The following is a 20,958-nucleotide window of genomic DNA, read 5'->3' as shown; positions in this document are numbered from 1 at the left end:
GGGTTAACAAACTGCAAAACTTCCTCCTCTAAGATGGAAAGGGAGTAGTTTCTGTAAAAGTATACCTTTGCAAGTTCCAGTAGAGACCAACTAATTTTACTATTCCAGGTTTTGGCTTACAATGTGTTTTCTTGTTAGTGTAGCTTAGATTGGTCTCCCTGACTCCAATAAATTCCCAGAACTTCACCTTCCCAGTCTGCCCTTCACATTGTCCCCAAATGGCTTTCCTTTGTCACTGCTCTGCTTGAAATCTTTCAATGGTTCCTTATGACCACCTCCCCAGCATTCACTGCAAGTAAGACCTTTCATGATCTGGCTGGGTTGCTGAACCTTCCTCCTGGCACTGGCCAGCAGACCAGGGTCTGTGCAAGGACCATGGGGCGAGGTGTGCACCCAGCATCAGCTCAGTGCTGCCTCAACCATGCCCTGTTTAGCTGCCCCTTGGTTCAGCAGCACCAGTCCCATCATTGGCTGTGGTCATACATCCACAGACTCACCTGGCACAGAAATCCAATGTCTCCTAGGGGCTGATAGCATTTTCTCCTTGCTGTTTCACCAGCCTTAAGAAATCATACTACTAATATGCAGACTTTTATGATTTCTTCAGTACTATTTCTCTCATCCTATCTACTACAGTCCAACTAAAAAAGGAAGATTAGATGCACAATTTAATTCAATAAACATTTTATTATTCCATCTGTGCTAAGGGCTGGAGATACAAAAGTGAATAAAACCTAGGCCTTGCCCTAAAGAGTGAACAGATTTGGCTGGGGAGCAATGGGCTAAATAGAGCACCAATTGCTATAACAGAAAGCTGAAGGACAACCTGTTCCCAAGACAGGCTTACTTTTCTCTGAGGAGGACCATAAACAAGGCAACGTCCTCTTCATTCCATGATGATATTCAAGAAGGCATACACAAGGTAAGGGGCAGACAACTTCTTTCCTTAACAAAATGTTAATACTGTCCTGATGAACAGATTAACATAAGCCCCTGTGCCCAAGACCTGTCTGGAAGCCTAACCAAGAGCCAGATGTAGCTTTCGTTTGAGGAGAAAAAACCAGGGTGAAAGCCTGTTCTGAGTGCGAGGTAGTCCTGGGATGTGGGGAGAAGGAAGCAGATACAGGTATCCTCTGGAATCCCATAGAGGGCAGCCAACAGCCAGGTGTGGAGGACTATGGAGCCCATGGTGGAATGAATGCAGAACTCCCTCTTCACCCATTCCCCTCCCCACCCCCCTGTTTTCCTCTCCTCCCCCCCCCCCCCCCGCCCTTCCTCCCCCTGGTAACGGAGGAATTCCTGTATTCTGGAAGCATCTGGTGCTTCAGCAGCTCCTTCCTGACCTGGGACAGTGCTGGGGTCCCTGGGATACAGCAGCACCTGGGCCCACACACTCCCTTCCCGACTTCGTCCCCTCTGTGGCTCCACAGCCCAGGGTTCTCTAACTCATTCCCTGGACCTGTCCACTACCTCTTCTCTTGCCAGTACCCATCTTCCTGTTTCTTCCCAGGCTGCTTCTGCCTGCTCCATCCTGTGCCCTGCCCATCAGACTTTCCCACCCGGATCTCCTTCACCCCATTCCTGACTCAACTCACCATCCAGCACTACCTCCCAGCCATGATCCGGAAGTGGGAGAGAAGGAGGTGCTCTGCTCTCCACCTACCACATGAGAAACCACTGTGGCACCACGGTTCTCCACACGCTCCATCCTGTGTCTCCCCTCCATGCCTTAGACTGTGCTGTTTCCTCTGCTGGAGAATCCCTTCGTCCCCTCTTTGCTGGGTTAACTATTTCAAGAATCAGCTCAGGCACAAGGGGTGCCTTCCTTGATTTCTCACAGACCCTCTCCTTGGAAGGTCACTGTTCCTCTGAACTCACTCTACGTCCTGTTGACCTCTAACATGGCCCTTACCATAGGACATTTAAATTGTTCGTAGATGTGTTTGTTCCCCTAACCTGATCATGAGCTCTTCAAGGACAAGGCAGGGTCCAAGGTCAAGGACCATGTCTCGGTCATCTTTGGATCCACTGCACACACAGCAGTGCCAGCCGCACAGTGGATACGCCAGTGTATAGCACTTACTGAACCACACTGAACACTCAAGAGAAGAACATTGGTGAGTTAATCATCATAATCATATGGCCGCCATAACAAAACACTACAGACGGAGTGGCTCAAACCACAGACCTTTATTTTCTGGAGGCTGGAAGTTCCAACATGAAGGTACCAACAAGGTTGATTTCTATTGAGGGCCCTCTCCTTGGCTTGTAGGGGGCCACCTTCTGGCTGTGCTTGTGGCCTCTTCTTCTGTGCTTGTGTGGACAGAGAGATCTGGTATCTCATCCTCTTCTTATAAGGATGCCAGTCCTACTGGATTAGGGTCCTACCCTTATGAGCTCGTTTAACCTTGATTACCTTCTTAAAGGTTCTCTCTACAAACATAGTCACGTTGGGGGTTAAGGCTTCAACCTATGAGTTTTGAGGACACACAATTCAATCCATAACAATGGGTGAACATGACTTTGGAAGATAAGAGCTCAGGTACTGACTTTGCCTTAACCTGGTTGAGTGCTTTTAGGCAGCAAGTCCTTATGGTCTAGGAGCCTCAACTCCTATATTGGTGATGTGTGGCCAGTTTTATGGAGTTGTGGAGAGGCTGAAATGTGACCATGGCTGGAGGGTATTTTATGAACTGTAAGTTCCTGCACGATAAAAATGACTTCATCATTCCTTCTACTAATATATCATCTTGCAGTTTACAATGTGATTTAAAATGCATATGTCATTCAGCATATGTGCAAGGTATCATTACTGTTATTATCACTACAGGGATACCTAAAAGGAAAGTTTGTTTACCATCCGTACTGCAGAGGGGATTCAAGGCAGCTTTTGAGGAAAACTCTCACGTGTGCAAGGGCATTCCCTATCACTTCTCACAGAGGCTGCAGAAAAGGCCCAGGAAGCTGTTGATGAAATGAATGACCACCAGGAGAATCTGGAGAAGGCTGATGCACAGAAGGGTGGAGAAGAAGGACACGTGCCAAATGACAGCTTTAGAAGGCTCCAGGCAGACAGAGTTCCAGAGTGAATGGTCATACAAATAATTCCTATCCCAAAAGAAAAAGGAGACCAGGGTTTGAGGAATAAGTTAAGAAAAGCCAAGTAAGCAACTTCAATAGAAACCTGGGGCCTCCCCCAGCCAAGGTCATAGGCCTGGACTCTTGAGGGTGACTATTGTTGCTGCATCTGCAAAATGCCCAGCATCAGAGAAGGGAGATGCTAGAACACGTGACCAAGAGGAGTTTGTAGTCCATGTGTGTCTTTCTGTCTGTCTTTGTCTCTCTGAAAAGACTGAAAATCCAAGTCTCCATCCATTTACCTGTTATGCAAGTCTTGGAATGGGTAACCATATTTCCAAGCTTGTGTCTGATTGAAGGATGAGACATCAAACATGCAAAATGGACCATCTTTCAGGGCTACTCCGGAAGTGATAAAGCAAATCAAGGCTCCAAGAAAAGCCAGGCTACTGGACAGCAGAGCAGTGAGCATCTGTAGAGGGAGGGAAGAAGCCATGAGGTGAGATGAGGTCATGACCAGGTGATGGGGTGATCTGGACAAGTTTAGCTTCTCTGGCACTCAGGCTCTTCTCCATCATACCACATGGGGGATAACGCTGCCCCAGGCGCCTCCTTTAAAGCATAACCAAGGCAGAGTGGCTGATGAGGGGGTCAGCAGGTAGAGCCAGGAAGGCTTGGGAGAGAAAGCACTGAGAAGGGGGAAGCAGTGGCACTTGGACCTGGGTCTCCCTGACCCAGTAGGCTCTCCAGAGCTTCTCAACAGTTTGGCATCAAAATCTTTTACACTCAGGGGCCACTTGGGCGGCTCAGTCAGTTACTGACTCTTGATTTTGGCTCAGGTCATGATCTCAAGGGTTGTGAGATCGAGCCCCATGTCGAGCTCCACACTAAGCGTGTAGTCTGCTTAATATTCTCCTTCTCCCTCTACCCCCTCCCACTCATGCACACTTGCTCTCTCTCAAATAAATAAATAAGTCTTAAAAAAGAGGTTTTACACAGCCTGTGGGTAGAAGGGTTGGATGGTCATCACATGCCCATTTCTTTTTTACTATTTTTTAATTTTTTTTTAATTTTATTTTTTTATTTGACAAGACAAAGACAGTACAAGCAGGGGGAGCAGCAAATAGAGGGAGAGGGAGAAGCAGGCTCCCCACTGAGCAGGGAGCCCGATATGGGGCTCAATCCCAGGACCCTGGGACCATGACCTGAGCCGAAGGCAGACGCTTAACCAACTGAGCCACCCAGGTGCCCCCGCATGAGCATTTCTGACTCTTTTAAGGAAAAGCTGTATTCTCAAAAGTTCCAAGCTCCTACCCCTGATTCCTCTCTTTCTCAAATCAAGCATGAAAGGAAACAAGGGAGGAAAGAGGGAAGGATGTAGAAAAGCAGGGAGGGAGGGAGGGAGACAGAGACAGAGAGGAACCGCAGTCAGCTAGGGAGGTACTCCTATTCTGTCACGGCACTTGGTCTGTGCACCGCTCGCTTCCCTCCACAAAGATAACCGTAAGTTCATTTCATTGGCAGGAGTCTAGCTTGCTTTTAAATTGGCTTTTTTCTCAGAATACTAGGTTGTTTTCTCCCTTTGAAAGAATACATATTTAAACTTGTTTAATAAAACATAGATATAGTTTTTATATAGAATCATGGAGTCCTTTTCCCACAATGTCAAGCTGGTTTGGAGCTCGGGAGGGGCCCGGGAAATGCTCAGAATGGGGTCCCGGCCCTGGCAGCATCACATCACCTGAAGACTTGTTAGAAATGCACAACTTCCCGCTTCACCCACCTTCTGAACCAGAAAAGCTGGGGCTGGAGCGCCTGGGTGGCTCAGTTGGTTAAGCATCTGACCCTTGATTTGCCCTCAGGTCATGATCTCAGGGTTGTGAGATCGAGCCCTGCGTTGCGCTCTGTGCTGAGCTTGGAGCCTGTTTAAGATTCTCTCTCTCCCTGTCTCTCTGCTCCTCCCCCACCTCTAAAAAAATGAATAAATAAAATAAAGTCAACTTTCCTGTCTCTCCTACCTTCTCCTTTCCTCAGACAGTATATTTTTAGGAAAGGAGAGGAGGGGAGAGGAGAGGAGAGGAGAGGAGAGGAGAGGAGAGGAGAGGAGAGAAGGAAGGAAGGAAGGAAGGAAGAAAAAGAAAGAAAGAAAGAAAGAAAGAAAGAAAGAAAGAAAGAAAGAAAGAAAGAAAAGGAAAGGAAAGAGAAGAAAAGGAAAGAAGGAAAGAAAGAAAATCTGGGGGTGGGGCCAGCAATCTGTTTTACCAAACCCTGCAGGGATTCTGATGCACACTCAAGTCTGAGAACCACTCACTTGCCTAGGGGAAAACCAGAAAAGACTGAGAACAGATAGTGAATGAAATGCGTGGGTGTTTATATTTCTTTAACATACAATTCTGAATCAGTGGGGTTCCCAATACGTGGGCTGCAGATATCAAAGTAGGCTGTAGAGTTACTGTAAGGAGGCTGCAGATTCATGTGTCATGATTCATGTAAGCAATATAGCTTACACTGTCTATGTACGGAGATTTTTCAGATATATATGAATGCCACTGCAGTTGATCAGTGCAAATTTACTCTGGGCCCCAGTTTCATTTTCTGTAAAATGGAGGGGTTAGGCTAGAATCTAGTCATTAGATGATTTCTGGAAAAGCTTCCAACTCTAAGAAAAATTAAACAAAATAACCAAGAAATTTTCTTTTTTCTTTTTCTTTCTTTTTTCTTTTTAAGTAGACTCCATGCCCAACGTGGGGCTTGAACTCATGACCTGGAAACTGAGCACATGCTCCACCCACTGAGCCAGCCAGGCGCCCCAGGAAATTTTCTATCAATGACACGTGACTGCAGTGCACTTAACTCATGTCCACATTGTTCAATAGGCTAAAAATAATAGTAGCAGTTCCTCACAGGTTTGTAGACATTTCTGGCTCATTAAGCACTTACTCCCTTAACTTGATCCTCTTCACTCCCATTTATAGATGAGGCTCAGAAAGGTTAAGGAACTTGCCCAACAGCTTGGGGCTATTAAGCGATACAGTCAGAACCTAACTTCAAGCCCCAAGACTGAAATTGCCTCTTTACCACTCTGCCTGTAGAGTAATAGAACGTGGGGACATTCTAGGTATTAGAAGAGTAGAATCTGGTGCTTACACTTCGGCAGGGCCCACTCTTACTGAAGCAGCCATATCTCCAGCCCATCAAGGAGATGAGGGTAGCTGCAGTGAGTACCTGGGAGAGGAGAAAAGAATGGTAAGAAGAGATTGGGTAATCGACATTTCTAGCTGCCACCTGTGGCTGTTGAAATAGATCGGTTGGACACCTCACAAGGAATTGATGATCCTAGCTTTCCCAGAGGGTTTGGCTTTGACTGGCAGGACCCAATTGGATGACTAGCCTGATCTGACTCTCTGGACGGCAACATTTACACCCAGCCTTCTAGTCCCAAGCCAAAGTCCAGCAGCAAGACTTGATAAGTCTTCCTAGAGTCTCCTATTCCTTGGAATTGCTATAGACCCAAGACCAGCTTGCTAGATGAAGCATTCTTTTTTTTTTTTTTTTAAGATTTTATTTTTAAGTTGGGGCACCTGGGTGGCTCAGTCAGTTGGGTGTCTGCCTTCAACTCAGGTCATGATCCTGGGGTCCTGGGATCAAGCCCTGCGTCAGGCTCCCTGCTCAGCAGGGAGTCTGCTTCTCCCTCTCCCTCTCCCTCTCCTTCTGTGATTTCTGTCTCTCTCTCTAGTAAATAAATAAAATCTTTAAGATTTTACTTTTAAGTAATCTCTACACCCAACATGGGGCTTGAACTCACAACCTTGAGATCAAGAGTCACATGCTCTACCAATTAAGCCAGCCAGGCACCCCCAAGATCAAGCATCCTTGCAAAGAACCAAAACACTACTCCCCTACCACCTCCCTGCTCCAACCTGAGGGGTGTTTGGGAAGTTCACACCCAAGGAACTCCAAACACTTACCATAAGGCCTCCTCCCCAGAGCCCAGAGCCCAGCATGGCATGCCTGCCAACGAGGCCCCTCAACAGGTAGGTCACATCCCAGTTAGGAAAAAGGAGCACCAAGTTGGCTCCAGCAGCAAACAGGGCAGTAGTCCCAAGGCTCAGCCCCAGGATGCGGGAGCAGGTCCGTGAGCATGCCATCACATCAGGAGAGGACAGCATCCTGGAACCAATGGATGGAGAGTCATGGTACCTCTGTTGCTGGAAACATCAGGAAGGGGAACACCCATAGCAAGGGTGGGGTGGGGGGAAGAGACTACAGATACTTTCACCTCCCCAGGTCAGATCAAGAAGATCCAAAGAACTTGCTGAAAAACTTTGCCTTTTATAAATAGTCCCTGAGTGATAGGATTTAATTGCTCCATTTTCTGCCAACCCCCACTCATCCGATCATATTTTGCTTATACCTCTATACAGCCAGTGATTATTTCTATTTGGACAGGAAAAAATGTTTAAAGGTGTCATCCTTCCTCTTTAAAAGATGTCACTTTAAAGATATCCACTATCACCACTTCCATTCAGTAGTACAGGAAGTCCTATCCAGTGCAATAAGAAAATAAAAAGAAGCAGAAGTCATACAGATAGGGGGCGCCTGGGTGGCGCAGTCATTAAGCGTCTGCCTTCGGCTCAGGGCGTGATCCCGGCGTTAGGGGATCGAGCCCCACATCAGGCTCCTCCGCTAGGAGCCTGCTTCTTCCTCTCCCACTCCCCCTGCTTGTGTTCCCTCTCTCGCTGGCTGTCTCTCTTTGTCAAATAAATAAATAAAATCTTTAAAAAAAAACGAAAAAGAAAATCCAAAGGAATCTATCAAAAAATTACTAGAACTAATAGGTGAGTTTAGCAAGTTACAGAATAAAAAATTAATACACAAAGATTCTCTTGTATTGCTATATGCAAGCAATGATAAATTGTAAAAATTTAAAAAACAATATTTAGAAGCTCCTGGGTGGCTCCTCAGTGAGGCATCTGCCTTTGGCTCTGGTCATGATCCTGGAGTCCTGGAATTGAGCACCGCATCTGGCTCCCTGCTCAGTGGGGTGTCTGCTTCTCCCTCTGCCCCTAACCTGGCTCGTGCTCTCTCTTTCACTCAAATAAATAAAATCGTCAAAAAAATAAAAATAAATACTTAAATAGCATAAGAATAGAAAATACTTGTGGATAAATTCAACAAAATATGTGCAAGACTTGTACACTAAAAATAACAAAATATTGCTGAGAAAAACTAAAGACCTAAATAAATGGAGAGAGAAACCATATTCATGGATCAAAAGATTCACTAACATTAACACGTCAATTCTCTCTAAATTGATGTGTGGATTCAATATATCTCAGTCAAAATCCTAGCAGTTTTGTAGAAATTAACAAACTGAATTTAAATTTATATGGAAATCCTAAGGTCCTAGATTAGCTAAAGTACTTTTGAAAAAGAACAAAGTTGGAAGACCTACACCATGTGATTTGAAGACATTATAAAGTTACAGTAAAGTTACAAAAAGTAAAGTGCTGGTGTAAAAAGACATACAGACCACTAGAACAGACTAGAGAATTCAGAAATAGACATTCACATATGAGCAAATGACTTTTGAGAAAGATATTATTTCAGTGGGAAAAGGATAGTCTCAAACAGTGCTGGAACAATCTATATGCAAAACAAAAATATACCATAATTATTACTGCAAACCATAGTCAATAATTAGTTAGAAATGAATCTTAGGCCTAAACTTACTAAATTTCTAGAAGAAAGCAAAGGAGAAAACATTGGGATTTTTTTTTCAAAGATTTTATTTTTAAGTAATCTCTCCATCCAACATGGGGCTCAAACCCACAACCCCGAGATCAACAGTCACACGCTCCACAGACTGAGCCAGCCAGATGCCAGCCAGGATCTTGAGTTAGGCGATTTAGTAGATAAAAGACAAAAAGTACAACCCATAAAAGTAATAAACTACTTCAAAATTAATTTGCTTTTCAAAAGACACCATGGGGGCACCTGTGTGGCTCAGTTGGTTAAACATCCGACTCTTAATTTTGGCTCAGGTCATGATCTCAAGATTGTAGGATCAAGCCCCATATCCGGTTCGAAGCTGGGTATGGAGCCCACTTAAGATTCTCTCTCTCTCTACCTCTCTCTATCTCCCCGCTCTTAAAAAAAAAAAAAAAAAAAAAAAGACACCATGAAGAAAATGAAGAAGGAAACCATAGACTGAGAAAATATTCACAACATAAATTTTGCAAATATGTATGTGAATGTGAATACATACACATCTGATAACAGACTTGTAACTAGACTACATGAAGAATTCTTAAAACTCTATAATAATAAGACAAACGATGATTTTAAAAAATGGGACAAAGATTTAAACAGACGCCTCATTTCATCCCACAAAAGAAGATATATGGATGACAGCTAAGAACATGAAAAGACGCTCAACATCGTAAACATAAGGAAATGCAAGTTAAAACTAACGTAAGATCCTATGACACACCCACCAGAATCATTTCAGTTCAAAAGTTGGACAATACCAAGTGTTGGTGAAGATGTGGCACAACCAGAACTCTCCTGGGTAGCTAGTGAGAATACAAACGGTACAAGCCACTTCGTAAATTAGCTCAGCAGTGTCTTATAAAGTTAAACATTTACTTACCAAATGATCAAGCAATTCCACTTCTACATATTTATCCAAGAAAAAGGAAAGCACACGTCCACACAAAGATTAGGACCTGAACGTCCACAGCAGCTTTAGTCATAATAACTACAAATTAGAAATACGGAAACAACCTAAGTGTCCGCCAACAGATAAATGGATAAACGAAATGTGGCATATGCACACGATGGAAAAATATTCAGCCATAAAAAGGAAAAAAGTTCTGAAACATGCTACAACATGGGTGAAACTTGAAAACACTGTGCTAAATGAAATAAGCCAGACAAATACCATGTGATTTCACTTACATGAAATATCCAGAGTAGGCACATTGGTAGAGACAGAAAGTAGATCAGTGGTTACCAGGGACCAGGAGTGGAGGAATGGGGAGTTATTGTTTAATGGTTACAGAGTTTCTGTTTGGGGTGATGAAAGAATTTGAGGAATAGATAGTGGTGATGGTTACACAACATTTTGAGTGCAGTTAATGCCATTACATTGTACACTTTAAAATGGTTAAGATAAATTTTATGATATATACATTTTACCAGGATAAAACAAAATCAATTAAAAAATGAGAAATACGGGTGGCTGGGTGGCTCAGTCGGTTAAGCATCTGCCCTCAGCTCAGGTCATGATGCCAGGGTTCTGGGATCGAGCCCCTTCTCCAGCTCCCTGCTCAGCGGGGAGTCTGCTTCTCCCTCTGCCTCTCCCCCTGGCTTGTGCTCTCTCTCTTGCTCACTCTCTCTCTAAAATAAATAAATAAAATCTTTAAAAACATGAGAAATAACTCAAATGTTCATCAATAAGTGAATAAACTGTCGTATAGCTGTGCGAATGAGCTCCCCCATGAGGCAATAAAACAGAAACTACTGACACGTGCGACCACACAGATGAATCTCAAAGCGTTAGGCTACATGACAGAAGCCAGAGACAAAGCACTACAGGAACAATCGCACAGACTACTCACTTATGATTCTGCTCATATGAAATTCTAGAGAAGGCAAAACTAGTGATGGGAGGCAGATCCGTGGCTACCAGGGGTGGGGAATGGAGAGGGGATTAATATAAGGGCATTAGGAAACTTTTGGAGGTCATGGAAACGTGTTCTGTATCTAGATTCTGGTAGTGAATACACAACTAGATGTACTGACACCACTCATCAAGCTGGGCTCTGAAAATTGGTGAATTTTATTGTGTTTTAATTATATGTCAAGGAAATGGATTGAAAAATTAAATGTCTCATCTAGATAAATTGTAAAATGCCTCCTCCACACCTTCGCTTACAGCCATTTCTCCTTTTTTTTTTTTTTTTAAGATTTTATTTATTTATTTGACAGAGAGCCAGCGAGAGAGGGAACCCAAGCAGGGGGAGTGGAAGAGGGAGAAGTAGGTGTCCGGCTGAGCAGGGGGCTCAATGCGGGGCTCGATGCGGGGCTCGATCCCAGGACCCTGAGATCATGACCTGAGCCAAAGGCAATCGCTTAATGACTGAGCCCCCCAGGAGGCTGCCATTTCTCCTTTTTAAATTTTCACTGATACATGAACTCCTTGCCATTTTTCTTTTTTTTTAAATTATTTTATTTATTTTATTTTTCTTTTTTAAAAAATTATTTATTTATTTATTTATTCATTTATTTTCTTATCGTTTTTCTAAAAGTGAATTACAGTAGGACTGGTGATATTTGGGTAGACTTGTGTCAACATGGATCTGAAAACAATCAGTGCCTTGACATCCCCAAGAAGTTGACTGTTGCTGCTTTTCGATTCAGGTAAGTCTGTCTGACCTAAGACTCTTGGCACTCCCCTCCCAACACGTTATTTTGCGTATAATCAGAAAATACGTGTGGGGGCGCCTGGGTGGTGCAGTTGTTAAGCGTCTGCCTCCGGCTCAGGGCGTGATCCCTGCATTCCGGGATCGAGCCCCACATCAGGCTCCTCCGCTGGGAGCCTGCTTCTTCCTCTCCCACTCCCCCTGCTTGTGTTCCCTCTCTCGCTGGCTGTCTCTATCTCTGTCGAATGAATAAATAAAATCTTTAAAAAAGAAAGAAAAAAGAAAGAAAGAAAGAAAGAAAGAAAGAAAGAAAATACGTGTGAACCAGAGCTCCCCATCTCTCTTTTACACATACGTATGTAATAAAATATTTCAGGGGCGCCTGGGTGGCGCAGCGGTTAAGCGTCTGCCTCCGGCTCAGGGCGTGATCCCGGCGTTCTGGGATCGAGCCCCACATCAGGCTCCTCCGCTATGAGCCTGCTTCTTCCTCTCCCACTCCCCCTGCTTGTGTTCCCTCTCTCACTGGCTGTCTCTTTCCTGTCGAATAAATAAATAAAATCTTTAAAAAAAATAAAAATAAAATAAATAAAATAAAATATTTCAGAGTTTAAAGAAGTAAACATAGGGTACATATTTGTACTTATACACTGTATGGAAAAATTAAACAACACCCGTGTAACTACAACCAGCTTACAAAACAGGTCGTTACTGCTAATATTATTGAAGCCCTACATAGTTTCCTGAATTCCTTCCTAAAATGACTATCCTGAATTTTTATTTTTATCATACTTTTTTAAAACAGTTTTACAACTTAGGAACTCAATTTTTAAGAACGAAAACTTGATTAGCCTCGCGTTGTCCGTCTGTCTTCCGGTGAAGAGACTGGGGCCAGACAGCGCTGAGCAGGCCGTTGGGCTGGTGGCAGGCTCGTGCCCCCGCGGCCTTCAGTGATCTTCGCTTCCCCTAATCCCAGAGTCCACGCTCACTTCCTGCAACTCCTCCCGACCCGACAGGGAAGCTCCTGCTGCAGCTGCTGCTGTCGGAGTGTGGCGAGCGGCCTGCTCTGTGTGCCCTCTCCACAGGGTAGTTGCTCTCTAAGCCATTTTTCTCACAGGGAATAAAGGAACTCCCCCCCCCCCGGAAGTAAGTTCGGGCCTCCAGGACAGGGGGCACGCGTTGGGAGAGTGGGGGAAGGATATGAAGAACAGTGACCCTTACCCCAGGGATCAGGAGGCAAGCTGTGTTTGCTCCCGACTGCCTTTGCCCAGCTGGCCCATGACAGGCCTCTCTTCCGGAAGTACTGGCTGCTCAGTCCTAGGCGTCGGGCCCTCAGGGTGAGGAAGGGGCCCTGCCGTCAGGAGACAGGGCACCTGCAGGAAAACGATCCTCCCCACAGTCTGCCCACCAACGTTTGGGGTGTAAGTGCATGTCTGGGCAGCCTCCCCCCCAGACTGTCCGGTCCTCCAGCGCAGGGCTCTCGCTGTGTCTCCGTGTTGGAGCCAATTAACCAATCCAGGGTGTTAGCAAGTAAACGACTTTAACCCTCACCCCCTCCCAGATGACTGCCATTCTCTCACCGGCCCAAGTAAGGACCTGTGTGCAGGTTGACTTTCAAACAAGAGCTGGAGACTGCGGGCCGGGGGGAGTTTTGTTCAGGAGTACCTTCGGCCGCCTTCAGGTCCCCCCGACGCATAGGAAGGCCTGTCTAGATGTAGATAACCAAACCGAACCCCCCTGACAATCTCCTCTATGGAAGTTTTCCATCAGGAAAAGAGTTTTATAAGGGAAACGAAAAAATATAAACACGCAGAGGGGAAATTAAGAAGTTGAGCACGGGGGTGCCTGGGTGGCTCAGTCGTTAGGCATCTGCCTTCGGCTCAGGGCGTGATCCCAGGGTCCTGGGATCGAGCCCCACGTCGAGCTCCCTGCTCCGCTGGAAGCCTGCTTCTTCCTCTCCCACTCCCCCTGCTTGTGTTCCCTCTCTTGCTGGCTGTCTCTCTCTCTGTCAAATAAATAAATAAAATCTTTAAAAAAAAAAAAAAGTTGAGCATGGCCTTTGGGACGAGTGGAGCTCAGAGCAAGCCGGCTGTCCACTAACCTCCTGCTAACGCTCTTGCTGTGCTTTTCCCACTGATTCAAACTGGTTTGCATTTCACTTCCTCTCCCTGACTTTGTTCCGTAAGAAAGCACAACATTTTGAGAAACACTTGCACAAATGCGAGCCAGGAGATGAGCCAAGAGGTTGGCTAATTTCATCTCTGAAGAGATAAGCAGGATCATAAAGTAAAACCTTAAAACCGGGCTTTGGGGGAGGCCCAGTTCTAACCTGAGATCCTGGCTGGGCGCCCAAATCCTCGGCCGGATGTCTAGGCAACGGTCGGAGTGATCAGCTAAGGCATCTGGAGGAAGTGACTGCAAATTCTTTGTGTGCCTCCACCTCACCCTGTCACCTAGACGGCCTTTCCTTTACCCCTTCATCAGTCAATGCGCATTACGTGTAAGTGACTGCTTTCTGCCAGTCCCGATGCCAGGAGCTGGAGATGCCACGGTGAACCAGAGACGCTGTCTCTTCTTGAGGAGCTTAAAGCCTAATGGGGTCACTGACAAGGCACAAAGCAAGTGCTGAGCAGAGGCGGCCGACTGAGGGTGTCACGGAAGCACCCCGGGATCCCCTGATCTTGTCCTGCAGAAGGTGTGCTGCCCAGCCTCAAACTTCACTGACTACAAGGCATTCCGCAGGCACACGTGGGGAGGGGAAAGCATTCTAAGCGGTGTGGAAACCCAAAGTTGACAGACCGGAGCCAAAGTGAGGGTACGTGAAGTGCCTGAAGCCGCACAGCGGCTCAGAGGCAGAGCCAGGGCTCAGCAGAGTCGCAAGTCTATGCTCCTGGCCCGTAGGCCCTACTGTTCCCTGGCCACCTGCCCGCTGGGCCTTTCGTGGCCGCTTACCTGCGTCCAGGGGCAGGAATCAGGGCGGGAGAGGAAGAAGTCCGTCTTCAGAGGAGGCCTGTGCTCCCGCGGCGCCCCTGGGGCTCCCGCAGGGCCAGCCAGAGGCTCTCCGGTCTCAGGACTCTGCAGGAGGGCAGGGAGGCTCTGTATATACTGGAGGCCCGCGGGCGCGCCGGCGTGTGAGGGTGCGCGCCCCCACGCCACAGCCCACAGGCCTCCATTGAGGGAGCGCTTCTCCTCTTGGAGAGCCCTCTCCTGATGACCCACCCGCTGCTCATCTTCATGTGACTCGAAGGAAGGAACCAGGAGGCATGGCCTCGTGAGTTAAAATGTCTCAGTGAGTCAGACCAGCACCATGAGAAATAGCTTATCCTCCCTTCTTTCCCAAAGCAGCAACACTGTTTCCCGCACTGGCGGCGGCCCTTGTCTGTTCCACTCATGGCAGAACTGGGGCTCTTTGGGGAACGGCGCGGAGCAGAGCAGCCACCATTCTTTCCTTATCGCCCTCCTTGCTTCGCTCGTAGCTGACTGGATGTGTGGCCTGGCTCCTCTGCGAGCCTTCTAACTTTTTTGTTCAAGCCCACCATCTTCTTGTCCCGGTCACACCAGGTTGCTGAGCATTTCGTGGTGCTCTCCGTTCGGGAGAGCCTGACCCCCTTCTGATAAGCTCTTATCCAAGATCCAGTTCAAACATCCCCAGGGAAGTCTTCCCTGATTTCTTCACTCAGAGTTAGGAACTTTTCTCCTCTGTATTTCTCATTGCACTTTATTATTATTTTTTTAAATGTAGGTATTATATACACACAGTAAAATACACAAATCTTAATTATTTTTTAAAGATCTTTCTTATTTTTAAGTAATCTCTACACCAAACGAGGGGCTCAAACTTACAACCCTGAGATCAAGAGTCACACGCTCCACTGACCAAGCCAGCCAGGCGCCCCCACGAATCTTAGTTATAAAACCTAGTGTGGGGCGCCTGGGTGGCTCAGTCAGTTAATTGTCTGCCTTTGGCTCAGGTCATGATCTCAGGGTCCTGGGATTGAACCCTGCATTGGGCTCCCTGCTCTATGAGCGTCTGCTTCTCCTTTTGCCTTGCCCTTCCCCCGTGCTTGGGCGTGTTTGCGCGTGTGCTCTCTCTCTCTCATGCTCTCTCCCAAATAAATAAATAAATAATATTTTTTTAAAAGTTAAAAAAAATAAAAAAATAAAACCTAGTGAATTTGTACATGTGCACCCAGCGTAACCATCATTATAGATCAGGATACAGGACATCTCCAAATCCCCAGAAATTTCTCTCTCATCATTATCCCTATTCCCAGTGTGTCTATTTTGGCTTTTATCATGAACTAGCTTTTGGCTATCTTTGAATTTCATATAAAATGGAATCATACAGTGAATGCTTTTTTGTAGCTTTCTTCATTCAGTATAATATCTGTAAGATTCATCTATGATATAATTCATTCTGATTTATTATTCCATTATATGACTATATTACAATTTATTCTACTGTTGATGGACATTTACATTACTTTCAATTTTTGCCTATTATAGATAATGCCACTATGAATACTCTTATACATGTCTTTTGGAAAACGTACGCACTAATTTTTCTAGGGAATACACCTAGGAGTGGGATTGCTGAGTCATAGGGTAGGTGGATATTTAATTCTGGTAAAGGATATTGTCAGTAACCCCAAGTGGTCCTACCAATTTCCACTCCCAGCAGCAATGTATGAGAGTTCTAGTTGCTTCCCATTCCCACCAACATTTTTAATTTTCGGTATTCCAGTGGTTTAGTAGTATCTCATTGTGGTTTTTGTTTTCATTTTCGTGATGAGTAAGCACTCCACCCGGCCATTTGGAGAACCTTTTTTGAGAAGTGCCTGCTCAAGTCCTTTGCCCAGTTTTTATTGATTCTTTGTCTTTTTCTTACTGGTTTGTGGGAGTTCTTTATAATTCCAGACGTGAGGCCTTTGTCAGATTTATGTCTTATGAATGTCTTCTCCCATCTATGGTTTGCTTTTCCACTTTCTTAATGATGATGTCTTTTGATGAGGAGAAGTTCTTGGTTTTAATTAAGTCCCATTGATCAATCTTTTCCTTTATGGTCACTTTTTTGTCTCCTGTTTAAAAAATCTTTGCCCACTTCCCGCTGCATTTGACTTACCTGTGCTGTTATATGCCTCTTCTCCCACAACTGTGAGATCCTTGAGGGCAGAGGCTGTATCTTACTCTGCTCTGTGCACCCAGAACCTACCACAGAGCTTAGAACATGGTAGGCGTTCAGGAGTCACTTGGCTAATGAATTAATTCACGCACTGGATGACGGAACACACAGTGCACAGAGATTTTACTTCTAATGAGAAAACAAGCAATACTGAGAAAACCCGTGGTGCATGTACATGAGAAGGGATAATCATAACTGGCTATTACATTTTTTACAACTACGTATGCGCTGCTTTCTACGTACGCAGACGTACATGTGCCTGACGCAAAAGCTGGTAAACAACTATTGAAAAGTTCATTAAGTCGAATCCAGTTTTCATTTTTGTTGCAAAAGGGAATCATTTAGAGCCTAAATGAATTTTTGTGTCTTTCCAGAGAACTGAATTTTGGTAAAAGATACTAGGCTGAGTACTCACAAGCTTTATAAGAAGAAGAAACATTTATTCACCTTATAAAACACATTTACAAACTATCTCATTAGATCCTTACAACAGACTTACAGCAAGTAAAATAAATGTGAGGTTAGCTTTCTTACGCAGATAAAGAGATCATAGCGCAGAAGAATTTGACTTGCTCAGAGTAATAGCGAATGAGACTGGGGAAATGATCCTGCTGTCTGTACACCCGACAGTCCCACACATCGATGCTTGAGATATTTTCTCCCCAACCCAGACTCCAACTATCTTAAGGTATTTCTTCTTGGAGGCAGTACTGCGGTGCTTTGGCACCTGAGAGACCCGGGTCTCGATTCCTGCTACAAATTCCTCTCAGCTATGTGAACGGGGTAGTTCACTGAGCCCCAGGAATAATCTGGACCTCAGTTTTTCATTTATAAAATGATGCCTACCTTGTAAGTTTATTTTGAACATTAAATAAGATGTGAGCTGCCTCGAATGGGTTAGTCCTCTCCTGCTGTTCTTGGCTCTGAGCTTAGCAAAAGGATTTTATATGCGGAATCTATTAGAACATCTCGTACTTAGGGAATCAGAATAATCTGTTGGCTGACTGCCAGATATCACTCAGATTTTTAGAAGGCATCTCCATTCCCAACTCAATGGCTTATCTAACAGCAGACACTCTCATATCTATACCATTAAAATGGTGCTTGTGGGGCAAAGGGAAGTGGGGGAACTGGGCTTTAACCCCTTAAAGGACCAAACTTCTTTGGGGCTTGTGATAGCAGCTGTAGGTCTTTGTTCCTTAGGGTAAATGTGTGACAATTAATTCAATGGTTAGCCTTACACACAAGATACTTCTTTCAGAAATTATATACTTGCAAAAAAGCAGTTTTACTAAATAAGGCCAGCTTTAGTTCAAGTTCTTCACTTCCCTGTGGTAAACCTCTATGGTAACAGAGGCCCGATGAATGCCGTGACAGAACTACAGCATTACCTTTTTACAGATGTGTCAATAATCTTAGAATTTGGCTCCACTGGGGGCACCTGGGCAGCTCAGTCGGTTAACTGACTCTTAATCTCAGTTCAGGTCTTGATTTCAGGGTTGTGAGTTCAAGTGCCATGTTGGGCTCTACGCTGGGTGTGGAGCTTACTTAAAAAACAAACAGACAAAAAAACCTGGCTCCCCTGGAGACAGCTACTAGTTATCACTTTGGTGGCGATATCTCTAGGGAGAAGCAAATGGGAGTCTATGAAGGGCACAAATTAAGAATGGGGCTTGGTCTGTTCATATCTTCTGCCCATTTTTTGATTTGTTTATTTGTTTCTCGTGTATTGAGTTTGAGAAGTTCTTTGTAGATCTTGAATACCAGTCCTTTATCTGTAGTGTCATTTGCAAATATATTCTCCCATTCCGTGGGCTGCCTCTTAGTTTTTCTGACTGTTTCCTTGGCTGTGCAGAAACTTTTAATCTTGGGGCGCCTGGGTGGCACAGCGGTTAAGCGTCTGCCTTTGGCTCAGGGCGTGATCCCAGCATTGTGGGATCGAGCCCCACATCAGGCTCTTCCGCGATGAGCCTGCTTCTTCCTCTCCCACTCCCCCTGCTTGTGTTCCCTCTCTCACTGGCTGTGTCTCTCTGTCAAATAAATAAATAAAATCTTAAAAAAAAAAAAAAAAAGAAAAAGAAACTTTTAATCTTGATGAAGTCCCATAAATTCATTTTATCTTTTGTTTCTCTTGCCTTTGGGGATGTGTCATGAAAAAGGTTGCTTTGGCCGATGTCGTAGAGGTTGTTGCCTATGTTCTCCTCTAGAATTTTGATGGATTCCTGTCTCAAATCGAGGTCTTTCATTCATTTGGAGTTTATTTTTGTGTATGGTGTGAGATAGTGGTCAAGTTTCATTCTCTTGCATGTAGCTGTCCAATTTCCCCAGCACCATTTATTGAAGAGACTGTCTTTTTCCCACCGGATGTTTTTTCCTGCTTTATCAAATATTAGTTGCCCAAAGAGCCGAGGGTCCATTTCTGGGCTCTCTGTTCTGTTCCATTGGTCTATGTGTCTGTTTTTGTGCCAGTACCATGCTGTCTTTGTGATCACAGACACTTTTCCAATGAAGACATACAAATGGCTAACAGACACATGAAAAAATGTTCAAAATCATTAGGCATCAAGGAAATTCAAATCAAAACCACACTGAGATACCACCTTACGCCAGTTAGAATGGCAAAAATAGACAAGGCAAGAAACAACAATTGTTGGAGAGGATGTGGAGAAAGGGGATCCCTCCTACATTGTTGGTGGGAATGCAAGTTGGTACAGCCACTCTGGAAAACAGTGTGGAGGTCCCTTAAAAAGTTAAAAATTGAGCTACCCTATGATCCAGCCATTGCACTACTGGGTATTTACCCCAAAGATACAGATGTAGTGAAGAGAAGGGCCATATGCACCCCAATGTTCATAGCAGCAATGACCACAATAGCTAAATCGTGGAAGGAGCCGAGATGCCCTTCGACAGATGACTGGATTAAGAAGTTGTGGTCCATATATACAATGGAATATTACTCAGCTATCAGAAAGAACGAGTTCTCAACATTTGCTACAACATGGACGGCACTGGAGGAGATAATGTTAAGTGAAGTAAGTCAAGCAGAGAAAGACAACTATCATATGATTTCTCTCACCTATGGAACATAAGAACTAGGATGATCGGTAGGGGAAGAAAGGGATAAAGAAAGGGGGGGTAATCAGAAGGGGGAATGAAACATGAGAGACTATGGACTATGAGAAACAAACTGAGGACTTCAGAGGGGAGGGGGGTGGGGGAATGGGATAGGCTGGTGATGGGTAGTAAGGAGGGCACGTATTGCATGGTGCACTGGGTGTTATACACAACTAATGAATCATCGAGCCTTACATTGGAAACCGGGGATGTACTGTATGGTGACTAACATAATATAATAAAAAATCATTAAAATTAAAAAAAATAAAAAAAAAAGAATGGGGCTTGGGTGGGAAAAGAATTTGCCTAATACCATAAACCAAGACCGAAAGGCTTAGGAGAACAGGATAGACAGATGTTCCATTCTGAGGGATGCTCTGGGGTCTGGAGGTGGGATTTGAGCAAGGAATAGAGGAAGTTGAGAACATTTCACTGGTAGAAGGGAAGGGGAAAAGATGATGACCATCAGGCCAGTGTTCCCCAAAAAGTGACAGACTATCAGCTTCCTGTGGGTGGGTTCCAACCTCAATTTACAGCTGACTAAACAAGAGAGCATATTCCCTTAATTGGAGGGACAAAAAAAGGAAGATAGGAGATGTTGAAAGAATTGCCATTTATACTAGTTCATTGAAGAGGAAGTATTGTTTTTTCTCTATCAGTATAAAAATATTACAAACTCAAGCCACTCCAATTAGCCTTCTGTTTCCAACAGCACACTGGGATTGTTCTTGGTCTCCAATGACTTTTTGCACCCAATAAACACTTCACTGTCCTTCCTACTTGACCCCAAGACATAATTAGACATAGCTGGCCACTAGATCCTTTTTGAAATTCTTGCTCTTGGCTCCCTTGACCCCCCACTCTGGTGTTTCCCCTCCCTCCCTGACAGCATGTCCTTGACCGGGCCTCTTTCTGTTGGTGATCTCCAGACCTAGCTTCTGGACCTTCTTAACTTTCTCCTTAGATGACCTGATTTTTTCTCATGGGACTAAACTCTATCTATAATGCTGATGATTTTTCAAATCTCTAATTCCAGTCTACCTCTCCTCCAAGCTTCACACTTACATGTCCAACTTCCTATACTACTCCTACCCTTGGAAGTGTCACCATGAACACATCCAAAATTTCTTCTCCACCAAACCTGCCTGATCACATCTTCCT

At 44.8% G+C, this 20,958-nt stretch overlaps 1 protein-coding gene across 2 annotated transcripts; it reads right to left on the bottom strand.

The window, feature by feature from the left end:
• Window positions 1-2,175: 2,175 nt before the first annotated feature.
• On the bottom strand, window positions 2,176-7,247 carry TM4SF19 (transmembrane 4 L six family member 19). Of its 2 annotated transcripts, XM_044384748.3 has the most exons (4): window positions 7,047-7,247; window positions 6,226-6,303; window positions 3,381-3,550; window positions 2,176-3,108 (listed from the first exon to the last, which is right to left on the bottom strand). In XM_044384748.3, the coding sequence occupies exons 1-4, from the start codon at window positions 7,245-7,247 to the stop codon at window positions 2,928-2,930; spliced, it is 630 nt and encodes a 209-aa protein (XP_044240683.1). In that variant the 3' UTR covers window positions 2,176-2,927. The 2 variants fall into 2 exon arrangements, with proteins under 2 accessions (XP_044240683.1, XP_044240688.1); XM_044384753.3 differs by lacking the exon at window positions 6,226-6,303 and having other exon boundaries at window positions 2,182-3,108.
• Between the last annotated feature and the right edge of the window lie 13,711 nt (window positions 7,248-20,958).

The sequence above is a fragment of the Ursus arctos genome, unplaced genomic scaffold, assembly GCF_023065955.2.
Source record: "Ursus arctos isolate Adak ecotype North America unplaced genomic scaffold, UrsArc2.0 scaffold_4, whole genome shotgun sequence".
NCBI classification, from domain to species: Eukaryota; Metazoa; Chordata; class Mammalia; order Carnivora; family Ursidae; genus Ursus; species Ursus arctos.
Note: the sequence above shows the minus strand (reverse complement) of the source record. Positions and strands in the feature narration are given on the sequence as shown.

What these genes read in the sequence shown, in the direction of transcription:
- TM4SF19 (XM_044384748.3), bottom strand. Translation starts at nt 7,247, where the DNA reads ATGCTGTCCTCTCCTGATGTGATGGCATGCTCACGGACCTGCTCCCGC. An exon ending in TCTGGGGAGGAGGCCTTATG is followed by an intron (nt 6,304 to 7,046) that starts GTAAGTGTTTGG and finishes CTCCTCTCCCAG; the next exon opens with GTACTCACTGCAGCTACCCT. An exon ending in AGAGTGGGCCCTGCCGAAGT is followed by an intron (nt 3,551 to 6,225) that starts GTAAGCACCAGA and finishes CTCCCTCTACAG; the next exon opens with ATGCTCACTGCTCTGCTGTC.